This window comes from Parasteatoda tepidariorum, chromosome 8, assembly GCF_982258835.1.
Source record: "Parasteatoda tepidariorum strain Cologne lab strain chromosome 8, Ptep-v5.0, whole genome shotgun sequence".
Taxonomy (NCBI): Eukaryota; Metazoa; Arthropoda; class Arachnida; order Araneae; family Theridiidae; genus Parasteatoda; species Parasteatoda tepidariorum.
Genome location: NC_141762.1, coordinates 60,131,784 through 60,153,098, shown reverse-complemented (window position 1 = coordinate 60,153,098; position 21,315 = coordinate 60,131,784). Strand labels below are relative to the sequence as shown.

The 21,315-nt window shown below is 28.3% G+C and overlaps 1 protein-coding gene across 1 annotated transcript; it reads right to left on the bottom strand.

The window, feature by feature from the left end:
• Nucleotides 1-8,457: 8,457 nt before the first annotated feature.
• Septin1 (Septin 1) lies at nucleotides 8,458-20,029 on the bottom strand. The gene is made up of 9 exons (XM_043043447.3): nucleotides 19,860-20,029; nucleotides 19,560-19,665; nucleotides 18,197-18,283; nucleotides 16,374-16,497; nucleotides 14,300-14,552; nucleotides 14,108-14,209; nucleotides 12,573-12,718; nucleotides 11,807-11,905; nucleotides 8,458-9,744 (listed from the first exon to the last, which is right to left on the bottom strand). Exons 1-9 carry the CDS (start codon nucleotides 19,878-19,880, stop codon nucleotides 9,576-9,578), a joined length of 1,107 nt encoding a protein of 368 aa, XP_042899381.2. The 5' UTR covers nucleotides 19,881-20,029; the 3' UTR covers nucleotides 8,458-9,575.
• Nucleotides 20,030-21,315: the final 1,286 nt, after the last annotated feature.

Below are 21,315 nucleotides of genomic sequence, written 5' to 3'. Positions count from 1 at the left end.
GCAGAGTCATGTGGTTGGGCAAACGGTCATGATATCTACATATGTAGTAAGCAGGTCCCTGGCTAATAGCCACGCCTTTTAGCATGCAGGTGACTCCTTTTCTTATTCTTTCTTGAACATCCGAAAAATAGGCAGAATTGATGGCAAAAACCATGTCCTAAAAATAAAAACTCCGAGAAACATGTAAAACGACAATAAATATTATTTTTAATTAGGATGTTTTCATCTTCGTCTTTTTCGGTAGTCACTCATATTTCGTATAAGTATAGTTTGTCTACCGTAAAAACTCCCCCCCCCACCACCACCACAAAGTCTGAGGCCGTCTGCTGCTATGGAAACAAGAATAGCTCATTTCATCGAGGGTACCCTCAAGGAAGAGAAGCTAGTAGCTTCTCTTCCTTTAAGGGCTAACACTATAAACCGAAGAAAAATATTCCCTTTTTTTTTCGCCGTCCCCACACCCCTATTTGGAATAGTTAAACCTATTTACCATAGTCACCTCCACGGATGCAGATGACTGGCTAAGGGTGTTTTTACTATAGACAAACAATATGGATCCATAAAATTCCACCTAAATAATAGTGACCAAGCATAAAAATGAAAGAGTCTAGTTTAAGTCTACCCATATGTCAAACATTTTACGCAATTGTACTTGGGATAAAATATATATCCCCCTTTTATGTCCATCAATGTGTGACGCAATGATCATAATATCCATCTTGTTACTGGTCCCTGATTCTAATTTTCTTTTCTCTAAACTGGAAAATGCTTTCAACTTTTTTTCTCGTATGCGTCAGCAGTTTCCTAGTTAAAAAAAAAAAAAACTATCTTATACAATGTGAAGTTAAGGGTTCTTTCCACTTAATAATACATGTACGCTGGGATCAGTAAAGGTACGGAAAGTATATACATTTCATGACTTTTGATACGCACTTCATATATTGCTGAAAAGCGAGAGAAAAAAACCTATAACAAAAGTGGTTCTATCTAGCGTTACAGCCTGGGAAGGATTAAAACAATAAAAAATTAAAAAACAATTATTATTAAACGCACCTGAAATTTATATGGTGAATGAGTCAATGTAAGTTAACGCCCAATACACAATGTAATGGTATGAGACACTCCCAGTATAAGTTAATGGTGAAAAAAATAGTAGTTTTCGCATGTTATATATAATTATTTCTATAAGTAGTAATAGTAGTTTCGTGGGTAATTACCCTATACTACTAAATATAGTATATGTGTATAGTACTATATATACTATATATAGTTAACTATATTTTTTGTTTTCCGAATTGTTTTATCGATCCAAATTTTTTTTTTTTAAATCCATAAATTTTTTCTTGTGAACTTATTCCACCATTAACACGATCATGCCAATTGTTTTTAACGGATGCAATTTCTATATTGAATTGCTTCTTCGCCGTGATAAATTTCCTTACAGTGAATTGTTATTGTTGAGAATAGATTAACTCCTCCCGAATATTTTCTAATATTGAAATAGTTCTTCTACCAGTATTTTCTTTTTTCCCGTACCAGTATTTTCACTTTTCCCGGGGTGAACGTGTTAAACATACATATTTCATGTCGAAGCTCGCATATTTACTTTATAAACTTAAAATAGAACACTAAAATTCATATTTTTGCGAAAGAATAAAGAATGGATGTCTATATAATTGCATAATAGGGACTAGACCGATGTTAGTCACAGTAAATATACGGATAGTGTGTAAACCTGACAGAATATTTTTGACATTATTCTGCTTCGATTACAAATCATAGTATGATCTGCTCCAATAGATTAGGAAAAAATTGTTTCAATTATTTTTGCGTGTTTCCCTTAAATTTCATAAATTTCACAATATTTGAAATCCAGAGAGGATATTTAATGTAGAATTACAGATCATAATAAAATTTCTGTGCACACATTTTTACTCTCTCAATGCCATAAAAATTAGTGAGCCAAGAAAGAGCTGACAGAAAACTTTGATATAAGTAAAACTTTGACATAAGTAATAAACGACTTTGATATAAATAAGTGATCAAAAGATCAAAACAAAAGGATCATTTATTGCTGGAAAAAATGCAAATGAATGGAGGTTTTAGTATCCTCTACAGTCTACAGCCACTTCTTGCAGAATATTATACGATCTGGCATTAATTCCTACAAGTTCCTTATGATGTTTGATGTCCATATTTCGTTACACAGTAGCTGTAAAAATAACGCTACATCGACTATACACAATTCAACTTGCCGTTGCGCAAGTAGCCCTAGATAGTCTCATTAGGTGGGGATCGAGCAAGCCAGGGAAGGGTGGTAATGTGGTAAAGGTGTTTCTCTGATACCTTTGCTTTCTATGGTGCCTCGTTAAAAAAATGGCTCCTAGGAGCCCTACCATGAGTGGCAACACATGTGACTGATGAATGTCACGAACGTACCGCTAGGCTGTCATGGCGCCTTAGATCAATATTAGGGGTGATCGTATGTCATATGCAATGGCATCCTATACCATCAGACCAGCTGTAGAAGCGATGTGCTACTGTACAACGTAGGCACGCTTGAAACCCAATGTTGCTTCCGTTTGGAATGGCGCCGTTCTCGACGGGGTTAGACTGCGACCGAATGGAACCAGCGTCTTCAGTGATGAATAAAGATTTAATTTGGGAAGCAAAAACCATCGCGTACGAGTGATGATAGCCTCAATTCTGTTTACGCAATTTGCTTTGATTTTTTAATCACTCTCTAATACCAACGTTGTACTTACATATGTAAAATTTCTTTTTATTTTGACAAGTCTTTCGAACAGTGCTAATTTTCATGGCAATTAATGCATATAAACTACTACAGTGAAACTTGTGTATGTTGACCACTTGTGGTGCATTGTTTTAGTGGTCAACTTCTAGAGGGGGTGGGTCATTGTTTACTTTTTCGTTTCCTATATCATGTTGCTATATATTTAATTTTTTTTTTTTTACTTGACTTAAAAATTTTATTCAGAAAATATGCAAATGAATATCTTAAGAAATGTGTTTAAACCTGAATGAACTTCAATTTGATACATATAATTCTAATATTTAACAAAAAAATTTTTTTTAAGAGTTATTTTGTTAGTTATGCATGTGAAATGTTTAAAAAGTATAATTTCTTAAAATATCAGAACACGAAAACATGTAATTTGAAAACTTCAACGAAATAAAATTATTTGAACACTTTAAAATTTATTTACTACACTTAAAGATCAAAGACCATAAATAAAGGATCAAAGCATATTTAGAGCATTCACTTATTCAATAGCTCACTTTTGCAACTTTTCTACTCACACACCTGTTTTCAATGAACGGATGAAAGAAATGGTCAAAAGCTGACCCCTTATAGTTTCCCCTGAGGGTCAACTCACAAAAGGGTTTAGATTAGCTTTTCACACTATTTCACCAAACAAGTGAAATTTTAACATACATTGCAAAAATGACAGAAAATTTTCTGAATTTTTTTTCTGGTCAACTTATGAGGGTTTTAGAATAGAATTTCATAATACTCCTAGACAAAATTGACTTATTTCAGTGGTCAACATACAAGATAGACAGGTGGTCAAGCTACAAAGGTTTTGCTTCTTTATATTATATAGGAAAAATTCCGTTCTTGATAATTGAGGTCAACTTATGCAGGTGCCCAACTTACAAGGGTGGTCAACTTGGCAGGTTTCACTGTATTATACATACACTGCGTTTCGTCATTACCAAATTTAAATCGTAACATATCTCAATCACCACATTTTTGACAGGGATTCTAAAAATATATAGGAAAAATCCTTGTTACAAATGAAGTCCAAAGTATACACATTATTAGTGGTAAATTATTATTTAAGCAAGGAAGAAACAAAAGTACTACAAAACTCAGTCATATAAGTGAGAAGACAGGAAGGATCAAAACCAATTTTATTGCCTGATGAAAATCGAAGGTGTAATTAATAATTTTCTGTAACTGTTTCCGTTTTCAACAAACAAGTTTTAATGTATTTAGACATGTTTTACTTAGTTGTGACTTGTCAGGTTTCGTTAGCGTTTTTGATTCATCGTGTGTTTACTCTCTTTAATACATTTTTAAATAAAAATTCTAAAATTATACAGAAAGGGCTGTGTTTAGGGAACTATACATAGGGGGTGGACTAAATAATGGAAACACTTCTATACTAAAACATTTTTTCATACTTCTTCAGAAATACGTAACGAAATATTTTATAATTTCAGAAGTGTTTAGATCATGCGATATCTCACACATATCAATGAAGTTTAAAGCTTTTAAGAGTTTGAGGGACCAACAATAAATTATAAACGGAAAATGATGCTTTTAAACACCTTACACCACAAAAAGTAGCAAAAGAGTTCTAACTTGTGAAAGCTATTTTGATTATTATATGCAATCATTACACAAAATTTCGTAAGCCTAGCTGAAATATTTATGGAGTTAACACATTTTTTTAAATAAAAAACTAATATTTTTTGTTTTACACTTTTATATGCTATAACTTTAAAAATATTTAATAAAACTAAACAAAATTATTAAAATTATAATTTTTTTCTCTTTAAAATTTGAAAAAACTTTTAAGTTAGAAAACTATTTGCGATCGCAACGTTCGAATACGCCATCTGGAACGAAGACCGGTTCCGTACTGCGATATTTTTTCCTTTCTTAATATTTTTCGTATTTAATTGTCAAAAATATTTTTTAAAATTTCCATGACGCTTTCTTTTAAAACTATGTTCAGTGTAGTTTTAAAAGTTTTTAATGCATTTGAAAATCAAGAGAGAAACTAGCGTACTTCCTTTTTCTATGACTCTCCACACGCTATGGTGAAAGCATGCTAAGTGCTGCCATAGGTGGAGAGTTCTGCCTTATGTAGCCCATTTCGATCGCCAATAGTGAAACGAATTTGGTAAAAAAAGTCAGATTTGAATATCTTAAAAATTTCAAGCAATTTTCTAAGTAGTTCTCGTATTTTTTAAAAGAATAATTAAGCGAGGCTTACGAAAAATATTTAAGCTAGGCTTACGAAAATTTGCGTAATTATTGCAAATAGTAATCAAACTAACTATCTCAAGTTACAAATCCATTGCTAAATTTTTTAGATAGGGTGTCCGAAAACATTTTCTGTTTGTAATTTATTGTCTGTCCTTAAAGCCTCTAAACTTCATTGATATGTATAAATGTATAAGAAATCACATTATCTAAACACTTCTGAAGTTAAAAAACATTTCGTTAAGTATTTCTGAGGAAATATGAAAAAATCTAGCATAGAAGTGTTTCCATTATTTTGTCCACCCCATTATTTGCTGATTCAAACTTTACCAAATTCCCAGTAGATACAATTTAGACTACAGAAATTTAATTTTCAAAAGAAAAAAAAAATGTTTTTTTTTTGAGTGAATATTATGTTTGAATTTTGTGTAAATCGTATCTATTTTAAATTTGGCTCAGCAATTTTCCAGTTATCGGGCTTTGAATACCTTTTAGTTTAATTATGGCCACCCAGTGTATCATATTCCAGTATATTCAAATCGGTAAAATCATAAATGTCATACTATGAATTATATGGAAAACAAAGTTTGACAGAAATAGAAAAAAATTGCCACAAACTTGAATGAAAAAATGAAACGAAATAGAGCTTTATTTACTTTCATAAGGCACCTTTAAGTACACAATTAGCACACAAATTCAATTGAAGATGAAAGATGCATGACAAATACTTTTTGGAAGAGATCTTTAAATGTAAATGCAACTATAACAAGACTATTTTTTCTACAAATAACTACCATAAAAACATTATAAAAGTAAAATTAAGAATACTAAAAACTGCAGTATAAAACATATATAATCAGTATAGTAATATTAACAAATTATATTAAAATGATGCACACACAAATGTAGGTAGCAAAAATAATGCATTAAAATAAGTTGCTGCACAATGACTATAAATTAAACAAACAAACAAAAAAAAATTAAACATGGATGCTGAAACTTAATGTTACATATCTAACAAACTGGAACTTTTAAAAAGGAGAATAAAAATGAACTAAAGCACACTTGTGAAATATGTAAAATAATATTTTCAGAGAAAGAAGCTAAAAATAAACTAATAAAATGCTATCTTTTTTTTCTTTCATCCCTTTAAAATATTCTATTTATAATACAATAACACTGAAAGTCTGTAAAAAATACTAGCATTACATTAACATTTAGTACATTTTTCTTATAAATTCCGTCATGCAATCAGCATAACGAAGTTAAATAACAAGTTCCTAATTAGATAAAGACCTTATTTATTATAAAAAAATTTAGGAAATCTTTGAATATCTCACTTATGTATTCACTAAGTAGCTTTTTATTAACAATTATTAAATATTTTTTGCTATGCTAAAGAACAAAAATAAATAAGAGTATGAATTCTTTAAGTCTTATAAATGTACAAACGTTTATTTTAATAGAATGTAGCTTCAATTGAAACTAAAATCATTTATCAAAACCAAAGCAAAACTAAGAAAATCTTTGATTGTCTCACTCGTAAATCAGCATTGCTTATTCTCACACATTGTAGATTTTATTATCTATTATTATATTTCTTATTAGACTCATGCACAAAAATAAACTGACTTATTACTAAGTCTCACTAGTGTGTAAACAATGTATATTTCAATACAATGCAACATAGTTTTTATTGATCAATATTATATTTGTTAACATACTCGTGAACAAAAGTATATAAAAGTATGCATACAACCTAACCTTGAATGGTTCAATAATGTATCCAGCAATGTTTATTCTTTTCTAATGTAGTTCATGCTACAACAGTTAAAATGTTTGATACTAAGCTCATGAACAATATCTTTGAACAAAGCTTGTTTTTATTTTGTTAATCAATATTCTGTCATACACTTTTTGTAGTGAACATCATACTTTAACCAGGCACTTAATTATTCCAGTTATCTATACATATAATTGCAATATCAACTAAATTAAACAGTCAATGCTATTGATTAATGTGATCAAGTGGTATATTGCAATCAATCATTAAAAAATTAATGTTATTATGATATTTCTTCAGTTTATACTCAATAGTTTGCCTTACAAAAAAGTTACTCCGAGTATCATACATAAATTATTATCAATAAAAGCTTAATTCATTAGACCCCACCCACCTCCTAAAAAAAGGGAAGAATTGTGCACCTCATTGTACTTCCTACATACATACAGAAACGTTGCAGGTACAATAAATAAAATTTTGAAAATTACAGATTTTTTTTCAATGACTCATAACTCTAGCTAAGATATAAAAATAACAAACATTTTTATAATTTTGAACACACATTTTAATTATAGAGTAAAACAAATCTGTTATTTAAAAATTAATGCTTAAAGAAAAATAAATGCAATCTGAAAACAAACTAGAAACATTGTTTTACAATTTACAAAGTTAAAATGCATACTTTTCAGAAAAATGTTAAAATTTTTTCCAAGTGAGAACATACACAAAATATCTTTGAAATTAAATAGCCGAAAACAAATTTTAGAGACTGCAGCATATAATTTTAATTGATAGGTGATGTTGTTAAAAGACAAATTGTAACATCAGCAATATAAAAAAATATTATGGCTTATCCTAAGTAGTTTGATTATAAAATAGACAAAAACAATTCGAAAATTTTAAAGTTACGCAATCTCTTACAGGCACTTCCCATAGCAAACTACTGCACACAAAGGAAGACATAATAAATAAAATGTTAATAGAAGTTCAAGATATTATGAAATAAGATCTTAATCTACTGATTAAGAAATACATTATTAAATAACTAAATTTGATTATAATTTTAATAAAATGGTAAAAAAGAAAAACATAAAAGGTTACAATAGGATTTTTTATTTAGCACGTTTAGAATAACATATTAAAATAATCAAAACTATGAATTTTTTAATATTGAATTCATTTTTAAAATTGTATAAATATAACAAAATTTTTTTTTTTACTACTTCAAAAGAAAAGATTTTTAGATATTTATCTCAATCATCATAATGACTCTCTTTCACAAATAAAAATAAACATAATATATCGCTATTAACATTTCATTTCAATAGCTGAATCATTTTTGGGTTTTCACAAACCAACTGAAAGGAAGTAGTTAAAATTTATTGTATTTTGGAAAATAAAAATAAAAAACTTTAGTTGTTGCCTTGCATTTAAAAATTTCAATGAGGTTTTAAAACTACACAACACACAGAGAAATAAATAAACATATCAGGTTAAAAAATGAGGAAAAAAAAATCTAGGAGTATAAAAATATACTAATAAAAAGAAATGCACAGATAGGGGAGAAAATTAAGAGCACAACAATTCAGACAAAGTTTTCAATCTGGTTTCTGGCACTGCATATACTTTTTTTTTTAAAAAATTTCAATATTGGCAGAAGAGAAATGTTTCTAATGAGAGAAAATGAAAACAAAAGTTGGATAATATTTCAGCTTAACTGATTCAAAGAAAATAGATTCCTTAACACATTTAAATCCAAGAATCCAATGATAAATTTTTTTTTCTATTATAAAAAAGAAAAAAACTATTTTTTAACAGAAGCATATATAACAATAAAATTTAATACAAAAAGTTACAAAAGAGTGATATGATAGAGAATTGACTCTCCATTAACTAGGATAAAAACTATCCAACACAGCAAAAGAAAAAAAAAAAAGAAGAAAAGGTAAATGCTGAAATCTTATTTGTGCAAAAGTTGATGCAAAATTAGTTCAATATAAGAGTTAAAAATGTAAAGAAAAATCCCATGATATCATTTTACACAAAACTGTTTAAGTAAACATCTCTATTTTTTTCTACAAAAATAGTAATTGTAAATCTAAAAACATTAAAATATCTGTTCACTCACTTTCATAATTATAAATAACCTACTGTACAATAATTAAAAATTTCATTGATATTTTTTTAAAAACTGTTCATCAAAATTAGCACAAATTCCATTATCTGAAATTGGGTCCTTCCCGACCATTTTGGTTGAGGTTGATCGAGAATCAACTACATATTTAAATCTATGAAGAACAATATTTTTTCTTTACAATCTAATCATGTATAATGAATGTAATCTATAGAAAAAACTTATTTATTACTAACACAAAAAAATGGCAAGAAGGTAAACATATCCACAAAACAAAAACTTTTACTTGTTTATATGAAAAATAAAAATGAAGGACAAAAGTTTTTAAATCTCTTTTAAAGAGCATTTTAAAAGAAAGTTAATATAAATATTCTAGAGAGGGGGGAAAAGACAATACTAAAACTGAAAATGCTTCTTTTTCTTCTTTTTTACAGTTTAACGAGATTTTGTTAAGTTTTTTAAATTTTTAACAAAAAGAAATTTTTTTTGATTACAAACAAAAAAATGGCAAGATAAACAAATCAATAAAAAAGTTGACTAGCCACAGAATTTACAAAAGCTAAAATGATAAACAAGAAAAACAAAGAATTGTGGCAATTCATTTACAAAGAAATGCAAAGCTGATAATGAAGGAACTTCAGTTATTTATGGGGAAGCTGAGGGGACTGATTCGTTGGAGATGGTGTGGAGTTTCGTTGCTCCTCTTCTTTGATCTTCTGCTGCATCTGTTGGAGCATTTCTTGCATCCGTTTTAATTCAGCTTCTTTTTCTTGCAAGATTCGATCTTTATCAGATATCTCTTGAGAAACACTGCACATAAAAATAAGACTTAGTTTTAAATGAGTACAAAAATAAAATTGATAAGTATATGCACAGAATTAAAATCATCTATCTATTGAAAACTAATTTTATTTAACTACATTTTCTAACCTGTCTTTGTTTAAAATAATGATTTAGGACAAAGTAATCTCTACAATACAGATAAACTGGTAAACACCCAACTGCTGAAGTTGGTTCCCAAACTTTTCGAAATCACGGTAGTCTCACATAATTTAAACTACTTAAATTCAGAAAAAAAAAAAAAATTCTGTGACGTTTTAGGTATTTCAAGAGAATTTTTTATTAAAATTGCTAAGAGTCTTCAAATCAATTACTTCATTTGTCGAAGTGCTTTGTTTGTATTACAATTAATTGGTTAGAAATAAAAGTTGTGAGAAAGCAGCACACAATATAATATAGGGCTATTGCATTAATAAATGTTAAAATATTTGTTAAATTATTACTAATATTGTTAAATTTATTTAAAGGGATTCTTCATTAATAAAGCAATAAGAAGTATTATAAATACGTGGGAAAAATAGATTGCAATAACAGACTATTAAAATATTCTCACATTGCGCCATATCATTTCGTAACCAATATAGTACGGATCAGGGCTAAAGAGAATAGAAGGGCTGGTTCACTCCTTTGAAGTATCTCTTGCCGCGCCGATCCTCCGACGTCACTCTAGTGACGTCACTTTGGCGCAAAGCTCGCACTTTTACTTCAAGAACGGAGCGTTTGGCCTTACTAGCTCTAACTAATATTGGATCATTTCTTTTTGCGAGATATTCTAAGACATTTGTTATTTTCTATAATGACTTTCCTCAGTTTTTGCAGTGAATTTACAAGAATTTAAACTATTATCGAAATGCCAGTTTGCGCTATTGCAACTTGAAAAAATTCTGATATAAAAACAAAAGGAGAAAGTATAATTTTTCGCGTGTTCCCTAAAGTAAATGAACAACTATGTAAAGAATGGATTCCAAAATGACACAGTTAATATAAAACAGCAATACGTTTATTCTGTCGTAAAGAACTTTTATAAAAATTCATTATCTAAATAGAAACCGCCTCGTTATTTCATAAAGAAAGGCAGGTGAAAAGAATTAAAAAATGGATAAAGTCAAAGAAAATTAAAATGTAAGTAAAAAGTATAAATAAAATATATAGTATATAGTTGAAATTCTCCTAATTTCATAACATATTTTTTAATGTAGTTATTCTAAATATTTATGATTTTTTTAAAAAATTATATTCTCTTCAATTTAAATATCTATAAATTATATCATCGTAAATTTAAATGTCTATAAACAATTGTAAAATTTCTAATGTCATTATGAACCTAAATTATTATTTTGTTTCAGTAATTAGCGTTTAAGGTTGATGTTTCCTAATGATTAAGTATGAACAAATTGCTATTAACGACATATTTTAAAATCAGGGATTCTAAATTTAACTTAACTTATCTTTAGAAAAGAATATGTAGATAAAAAAAGTGTCGATATATGCCTTCATTTTTCTTAATAGTTAAAGTTAAAACTGAACTTTTTAAAATAAAGTATTTATCGTGTCATTTTCACCAACTAGCAAAACATTTTTATAAGTTTAAAATGGTATTTTTTTTAATATAATAACCAAGAAAGTTTTTTTAAACTATGTTTATGAACGGAAATAATGTGTTAATAACGTAAAGTTTGAAGGCTAAAAACCAGAAAAAGTCTAACTTATTTTTACAAAGAGAAAGATGCAAAGTTATCATATCTTTGCTTGCGATCTCCGAGATCTGTGGACACAGTGACGTCATGAGGAGGGAAATCGTAGCTTCAGCTCTAAGAGCGGAGTGAACTAGCCCTTGTATTCTCTTTAGCCCTGAGTACGGATAGTATTGTAACAAAACATGTCAAAATCAAAACCTGAGTTTCATAATCTCAGTTAAGAACAAACATAATGGAACAAACAAACATAGAACATAATGGAAGAACAAAATAGTTTTTTTTAAAATGTAAAATCTTAGAATCAAATTAATCAATGATAAAAATTATAAACTTACGCAGGTTTTTTAGCAGTTGTTTTTCCAGCTAACCTTTCAGATCGGTAGTTTTCATAATGGAGATCTTGAGTGACTTCTTGTAAATCTTGCATATGAGTTCTAAAAAGGGAAGAAAAAAATATCACAAACATAAAAAGGCAAATAGAACTAAAAATTTTAAAAGACAGCCACAGCACCATGCAATTGCCATCATAAAGCAAAACATTAAACACAATATTAAGATTAGGGATCAACCCAGATTTTTTGTAAAATGTGTGTTGCCATGTGAATCTAAAATTAGCATTGAGTCCAGGTTCTTTCAGCCAAAGTTCTGATTCATCAATTTGTGAAAATAGGGTCTTGTTAATAATAAGTTCACTGAGAAGTTGCAGGGCTTAAGTTCTCTTGATGACATAGTAATTAATGTTGAAACCATTTCAGCAATTTTTTAAAAACACTTTTCATTAAAAAAAAATTACATGCTTCAAATCTACCTAAAATTGTAGATGTTTTACATTGTAAATAAATTAAATTACAGTCAATTCGTTATAATTAGAAGTATAACTCACATACACTATAATTCTATTTTTTATATTTAGATCATCAAATCTTAAATGTAATGTTAATTATTTTTTGCTACTCAATATTTAAGCTTTCAAACTTGATTTTATTAAAAAAACCAATACATCTTTTTAGTTGAAAAAAGTAAAATAAACCAGATATGTCAAGCAATCAAAATAATGTTTGAGCCCTGATACAGAGCTTTTAGAAAATTTCATATACTCACACAAGCATTGTGCGTAACTTGATGAAATCACAGTGGTCAGGATTTTCAATTTCAACCACACCCCAAGGATAAAGGCGGCCACGAACTTTACGACCTTTAACTTCAATGGTAGATAAAGCTGCAGACACTGCAAATGGTACAGCTTCCTACAGGAAAAAAAAAAAAAACTTCCTTAGATAATCTGGCAGTTTTACAATATTTATTACAGTTTGTACACAAACACAACCAGCATTTATAAATATTGCAATACTTTTTCATAGACCTTAATTGAGTGGAATAAAGAAAATAGATTTCTCAATATAAATCGAAATAAATTTATAAGAAATCGAATTGAATATATCGAAATAAATTTATAAGAAACTAACTGATAATTATGGTTAATTTCATACAACTATATATTACTTTCAATAAAATTTCATATGAATAAATATAATTCGTCATAATCTGAAAACAATTAAAAAAAAAAAATGGGAAAAACGTAAGAAAACACCTGCAAATTAAACCAAAATAACACACAATGTTGAGTTTTTTATACAATTACAAGAATCACAGATCATTTTTAGTACTAAATAATAACTAACTTATAACAGATAAACTTACAATCAAATAAATAAACCAATAACATTCTTTAAAACAGAAGCCACAACAGGAACTTTGATTTTAGGCATATTTTAGAGATCAGAATCTATTCTTTTTTATTGAAGAAATGTTTTATTTCTTTAAAATTTTGCTTTTCATAAGTTGCATATGCGTGAGACACCTGCTGTCATAGCCATGAGGTCAAATGCCTGTTACTGGATTCTAAAAGAAGTGTTAAATGACAAAAGTAGGAAACGATTTAGTAAAAATGGTGGGGTTTCTTATGAAAACTTTTGTTTTAATACTGATTCAGCAATAATTTGTTTTTCAGAGGAAAAGTGGAAGATAAAAAAAAAGGTTCGATTTTTTATTTGAAACACGTTTTGGATTCCCTTTTTTTAATCTATTTTTTCTTATTTCTTATTGAAAGAAATTTTTAAAAAATTAAAGCGATTCATTTAAAATCACTCGCTTGTCAAAATGCAAACAAATTCATAAAAATAAATAAATCATTAAAAAAATCAGGAATATCAGAACAACTACGAACCTTGTAATACCATCCAATATTTATATGTAATATATAGATATATCTATTTACATACAAACATATAGATACATATAATCAAAAAAGCTAACTTGAGAAAGAATTTCAAGAACCCAGATTTATCTAAAACTATAGACATCATTAGGTATACAGTGGGTTTGGAGTCACTAAAGAATTCCTAAATCTTAAAATGTATTTTCTTCATACTAGTACCAATTGAAATTTGAAAATAAAATAGTACATATATTCTTATTGCACAATTGTTACTCCACATAAGTTCTTCAAATTATGTTTCTTGGAAGAATATGTCTATGCATTCTCCTAAACAAATATCCCCGGTTCCCGATCTTTAAAAAATTAACATGATATTTTCTTTCCTATAATAAAAATACTTTCCGAAAAAAATGTTTACCTTCAGCTGCTTTACTTGTTCCTTATAATCTTCATCTTCATCAGAATCACAATCTGGAAGAGGATAAATGCGGATTCCATTTTCATCAATTTCTTGCATTATCTTTAAAAGAACAAATACATAAGCAAAAAATATGCAAATGCAATTTAAATATACACGAATTCTATCCCTGACTATAATGCTCTAACTTACTCTTTTTTTCAACTGCATAACTTCTTTCTTCGTCAAAGCATCAGCCTTTGCAATGACTGGCACTATGTTTACTTTCCCATGAAGCTGTTTCATGAATTCAATATCTAGGGGCTTCAGACCATGACCATAAGGAGAGATGAAGTAGAAGCAGCAATGAACACGGCTATCATTGATATTTCGTCTGTTTAAACCACTTTCATCTCGAAGAAACCGCTCAAATTGATCATCAATATACTGAATTATAGATTTAAAGCTAGAAGAATGTAAGATAAATAAAATATACATTAAAAAAATAATATTAATCCCATGAAAAAATACTAAAATAAAATACTAATATGAAAATAACTAATGAGTAAAATTTATATAATAAACAGTACACTTTTAAAATCTACATACCTTTAACTCTTTTCAAATTTATTAAAAATATTATTTAAGTTTAAATAACTGAATTCATTGACATTCAAAAATCTTTGATCTTAATATCTGCTTATTTACTTCTAAATATGTGCTTTATACACCAATTGTTATTCAGAACATTTCGTGTAGCAAGCAGTCTTAAAAATTTAATATTTTTTTAAACTGTAACATTTTAGTCTCTCTACGAGAATATCATTTCAAGCAAGGGCAGCCGATTTGGAATTGCTGACTTGGTATACATTCTTTCGCCTAATCCTAAGAAAATACTTTAAGTTTTAAAGTTTATTTAATTTATTACTTACGCTGAATTATTCTGTTGAATTAAAAAAAATAGTTTTAGTACACTGATAGAATAAAATATAGAACAACTTAGCTACTCTGGAATTTAAGGCTCAAATTATTTCCAGAGGAAGTTAATTCTTATGCAGATAATTCAGGATTGGTTTAAACAGAGTTGGATGGCACATGCTAGAATTAAACATTCATAAAATGAAAACAAAACTACGTACTCAAAATATGCAATGTATTTGTTGCATTAGGCTTATAAAATAAAATTATTTTCCGCAGAAGAATTGAACAAGAGTTTCGTGACATGAGCCAGTGTTGGCTAAACATCATAAAACTACAACAATATTTTCAACATTATTTAGTGTTATAAACTAAGTTTGATGGGGAAAAAAATGGTACATCAAGGATCAAGGGAACTAAAGCAAGTTAAACCCTCTGAGGGATGTAGTTAGTACAGTTTTTGAAATAAAAAAAAAAAAATTTGCTCAGCAAGTTAGCTTAAAACACAAAACTATAATTATTGATTTTCTCTTTATATATATATTTAGAGAATGAAAAATAGAATAAAAACAAATTTTCTCTATAAAAAGCTGATTTAATGGATACAGATAGCTTTTAAAATGAGACATTTCTATTTTCAATTAATATTGTTTGATAAATAAATTTTACAGAAAACAAACATGTTACACTTATCACAACTTTAAATACTTTTTAAGAAAAACAAAGCCTTTCTGTTTCAATGAAGATAAGAATATGAAATTAGACATTATGAAAATTTTATTTGCTTATACTAGCTATCTATTCATGTAAACAGCACATTTGTTCAACTCTTGGTATCAGCATTAATAGCCCATTCTATTGATATGTGTAATTCTTGTTTATATATTATTTGCAAATCCTGCAATTTGAGGCACATAGTAAAAAAAAATTTGGAAATCATGTTTGAAATTTACTGCAAGGTTGTGACACAAAATTTACCAAGAGAATTTATTAGTTTATTATCACTCAAAAACTTTAGCAAGGGCATCATTTCGATTAATCAAATAACTCAACACAAATAACATTTTAAACTCTTAACATTAAAACAAAATTCAATTTTGTAAGTTAAATTAGATCAACTTTATTATTAAATTGAAAAAAAAAAATACTATTAATATTTGATACAACACAGTTTAAATGCAAATCTAATTATTTTTACTGTTTTCCAACTATCATTAAGCACATATACATGAGCATTCAACTATTATAAATCTTAATTTTAAAATTTTGAAGGAAGGATTAAACTTCAAACTGAAAAATCAAACAATACAAATTTAAATAATGATAAAAAAACAAAGTTATACATCAATACAAATAAAGGAATACTAACCTATCATTATTATTAATGGCATCTCCAAAACCTGGTGTGTCAACAACAGTAAGTCGCAATTTTACACCCCGTTCTTCAATTTCAACAGTTGATGCCTCAAGTTTCACAGTTTGTTTGATTTTTTCTACATTGAAGGAAAAAAGAAATATCAAAATTAGCATACATAGAAAACACATAATATTGCAATTATTGGCATCAAAAATAACTTGTTATTTTTTCCCTATCTCCATTAGGAGAGTAGTCCCAAAATGGATATCGAAAAACATTAACACCCAAAAACATTTTTAGTGACAAGCAATTGAGTAGAGCAGATTATGAAGTTTTAGTCACTAAGATAGCAAAAAAGAAAATTAAAACAACTTACAGGTTTGATGAGTATCAGATTTACCAATTAACCATATTCTTTAGACATAATTTTTAAAAATGTCTCATATTTGATATACTTATAGCTAGTTACTTATTACCTCCTCTGTGACAGTTTCGAGCTTACCCAGCTTTAGATTAATGGATAAAAGCTTTTCTTAGAGTAAAGGTGGCCAAAGCATATAACTATACTGCCATTAAAATTGTAGAGCAGTGGTTACCAACTGGCGGCCTGCAAACTAAAATGTATTTGTTGTCCTTTTTTTGCAGACAATTTTCGTAAAAAATCTATATGGGTTTAAAATACTTTTCTTTCGTTAAAAAACCCCAATTTATTCGTTTCTGTGAAATTTAACATACCAACAGAGCAAAAAAATTTATTTCTCAGCTAAAAATCTACTTCTTATTTTAATTTGTAATTCAATACTTTTGTTTTGTACAACTTGATAAAAGTCTGAAAGCAATATTTAATGCTTCTTCAAGCATAAAATAGTCCTAAATAAAATTTTGATAAAGTTGCAGCCCATCATTTGACTAGAGTTTTTAGTTGCGGCCCCCGGCCTCATGTAAGTTGGAAACCCCTGTTGTAGAGTCTAAGCCTTATGACTGTACAGCCCCCAAATTGGCTGTTACAGAACTGCTATATTTATTATACATTTTAGTTTTAACATTTCACTTTACTCACATTTTTAAGATCTTGAAAATTTCACATTTTTGAAATCTTTTACAAATGTTAGTCCCCTTAAGTTCTGCATGATACCTCACCGTGACAAAGGGGTTTCACTAGGTGGAATGGGGGATGCACGTTGGAAGGTTAGTTTTCTGGTAGGGCAACCCAAGGTGTGAAGGTCATTCCCTTATACCCAGCAAAATCTTGCAGGCAAAGGAGCCAGGTCAGACCTTTTGTTTCAGGTGCTCTGGGTCTTCTAGACTAAAGAAGATGCTTCTCACCTTCTCCATGAGTTTTAAGCCTACAGTGCTTTGGTAGAAAATACCCTGGAGGTGTTTTACAGTTCAAGGGAGATAAATCGGATCAAACGATAGTTTTAGGATTCATAACGGTCCATTTAAAAAGCTTCATTATCGTCCCTAACATGCGGTAAGTGCAAATTGAAACCCGCGTAAGTGCAATTTGAACACTTCCGTGATAGTCTGGAATTTTTCTTGACGGACATTCTTTTGCAACCAATTTTGGTGTGCAACTTTGCCAGAGCATTTTGGACTCATGTTTTTGATATAGCTGAGGTGGTATTATGTGAATGATTAGGAACAACACAAATGTTAGTAACATACATGTGAATTAAAAAGGAAAAAATTGCAAATCAGAAAAAATAATGGATAAAAATATAACAATCACATAAAACAAAATTGTAAAATACATAAACATAAGTAAACTCAATTATAAAAATAAATCTAGCTACAATGCATGAATAAAATTATTATTATATGCATATAATAACCTGATGCATCAGGAATATGTCTTTCAGGATACAAGTCAGTCAGGAATAGACTATTAATCAATGTGGATTTCCCAAGGCCAGACTCTCCTACAAACATTATGTAGAATTATTACATTAAATTAGACTAAATTTATAAGTAAAAACAATTATATAATAAAAGTAATAATAAATGCATAGAAAACAAGATAAAATAAAAAAAAGAAAGAATAAAGCTTAAGATATGAAACTTTTTACTGCGGCTGGTATTTTCCGTTAACGCAACATCATTAGGAAAAATTTCATTGTTTACAATAAAGATACAATGTTTTTAGAATGTCCAAGCTAGACAGTGCAAATTAAAATTTAATATTTTCTTTATTTACTAAAAAATGACCTTGATTTGACAATCCTTGATCCAATATCCTTGTTTTATCATTGACATGACATAAAAATATTTTAGAGACCAATAAGAATTATTTTGTTTTATTCGTCTGCAGAGTCTACAAAATTTTAAAAATGAAGCTACCCAGGACTAATTTTTTTAGAAATAAGCACATAATAGACAAAGAAGTATAATTTTGCATTTATGAAATAAAGTAAAGACAGTTAAGATTTTTAATTTAATTTTATTAAATATATAAATAAAGTGAGGAGAAGTATAGTACCTAGCTACACAGAGTGATTACTAAGTTTTAAAAGTAGGTACATACTGTTTATTTTTAGATACCACAGAATATGATGAGCAGTGATTCTGCTAGGCTTTAGAATCTACAGATCCTTAAAAACTAAGAACACACATATTTTTGGGTACATTTTTGCAAAAAGCATATCTCTAATTTATAAATGATCTACTGGTGGACAAAACAAATATTGTTAAAACAAGAAGAATTATATTTAAATAATCAAGGTGATCGATTAGGATTTTGGATCTATTTGGCACCTTGGAGATTTTAGTTGGCGAGAGAGATCACAATACGGAAATATTCCCAAGTTAGCTAGTGAGAGTTGTTATTTATTACGTATGTGATTAAAAAGTCTTGCTACAAAACAGTAGAGAGGTATAATCTGCTTCTGGATAAATACAAAAGATAAATGTCATCGGAATATAAACAAAATTTATTTTTATAGAATTTGAACTTTCAACTGTATTATAAGATTATTTTTCCATTCCCAAAAAAGCAATATATAAAAATTGGTATTTGACCTATAACACAATATGACATGTACTATTAAAATATCAATAATAATGCTTAAACCAATCATTAAAAGCAATTTTTCGGATTTTTGAAATGACAGTTTGATTATTGGTATTGGATTGAATCTGTAAAACTGACAGTTAATAAAAAATTACCTAGCTAGGTTAATAAGTTATATGAAAACATACCAACAACCATGAGAGTGAATTCGAATCCTTTCTTCACGGATTTCCTATGAACTTGATTAGGCAAATTGGCGAATCCAACATATCCAGGAGTTTCAGGGTTATTAAACTATAATAGAATACAAATATGTAAAAGCGTTGAACACACAAAAAAAGAAAAATTACGTCAAATTAAAAAACAAAATTACGTCAATTATGAAATATTTTATTGAGAAGACTTTTTTTATCTTTATCAATATTTTAAAACTTCGCATTTCAAATGATTAAGAATATAGAATGAAGAGAATAAAACACAGTTTTTACCAATTTTCCTTCAGTACTCATCGTTACTGCTAGGTGAAAATAGAATATAAGTACTTTGAAATTATTTGTAAATAAATTCTATTCGGCAAAAATATGACAACACCCAAAACATAATACAGTTGCAGTTAAAGATTGAGCGCAACAAAACATAAACAAGACGTTGAAGAGAGAACTATCCATATGTTACAAGAGAGGGAAAAGTTGTCAGGCAAACTTTGAAAAGGGAATTTTGTTGACAGAGAAATCCCCATGAATTTCAGAATTCATGGTTACATCATTTGTGTTACTACTTTGTACCGTTTCAAAGTTGCAACCTTTTTGATTGATAGAAGGCTGTTGCTTGGCTGACCGCCTTTTTAATAAATAGAGGCATTTGATTGGTCGATTACATCATCGTTTTCATCGTTATCTCTTCATCGTTTTGTCAGGTTTACTAGAATGGCGTTTTTAGCATTTTTGTTTGGCGCAATTTTAATAACGCGCATGCTCAGTTTGATAATTTATTCAAACCAATCTAAGTACTTCGTAGACAAAGAATATAGACGCTTGTATCCCCTCCTTTGCTCGTGTAACTCAAACAAAGACATAAAGATGGAAAGATCAATCACTGTACCAAACAGATGTCAGGGTGAACTTTGACACTGGACACATCACTGGTCTCTATTTTTTTTTATTTGATTTTCATAAATTGTTATGATAAATAATAACATTCTGTTACTGTGCCAGAAAAATCTGATCACATTTTTTTTAAAGATTTATAATTTGTAAATTTTAAATGAAAAAATTAATGTATTTTAAAAAAATGATTTTTATATTGTTCTGAAATTCAAATACTTGAAATAAATAAAAAAAAAAAAACAATTTAAGTGCTTATTAAAAATATATAAAAAATATAAAATAACTAAAAAAATTAATAAAATGATTAAAATAAAATAGAACAGTTTTATAAGCAATCTAAGCTGCCCAAAGCATTTAATTTCATGATGAACAATAAATTGGAAAATGTTAATAATTGCTGAGATAGAGTCTCATAATTGCCTGTTAGCGTTCAGTTAGTTAGTTATTAAAACTTATTCATGATATTCATTTGTGCGTAATCTAAATTCTAATTATTTTCATTCAAAAAGTCTTTCAAAATATAATTTTATTCCTGTATTTAAATTACAAGTAACTTTGATATCTGGGTTGCCTACAAAAATTCAAAAAAGTACAAAAAAAATTTAGAGCATTTCACAGCATTTACTATTTATCAAAGATGATAAAAAAAATTATTGATTATTAAAAAATAATTTTATTGCGATAATCAACATTAAGCTGGAAACCTATTACTATTAAGCAATTTAAAAGACTTTTTCGTGGTTTTCTTTCGCATGTAACACAAATTTGATTACTTTAACTTAATCTTCATTAAAATAAATTATTCTTATAACTTTCATGAATTTGATTGTATTCTGAT

Bases quoted from the DNA above. Each gene is read 5' to 3' on its own strand.
- Septin1 (XM_043043447.3), bottom strand. From the start codon at position 19,880: ATGAGTACTGAAGGAAAATTG. The intron at 19,666-19,859 runs GTAAAAACTGTG...ATTCTATTATAG, and splicing joins TGAGTACTGAAGGAAAATTG to TTTAATAACCCTGAAACTCC. The intron at 11,906-12,572 runs GTGAGTATATGA...TTCCCTTTTTAG, and splicing joins AAGTTACGCACAATGCTTGT to AACTCATATGCAAGATTTAC.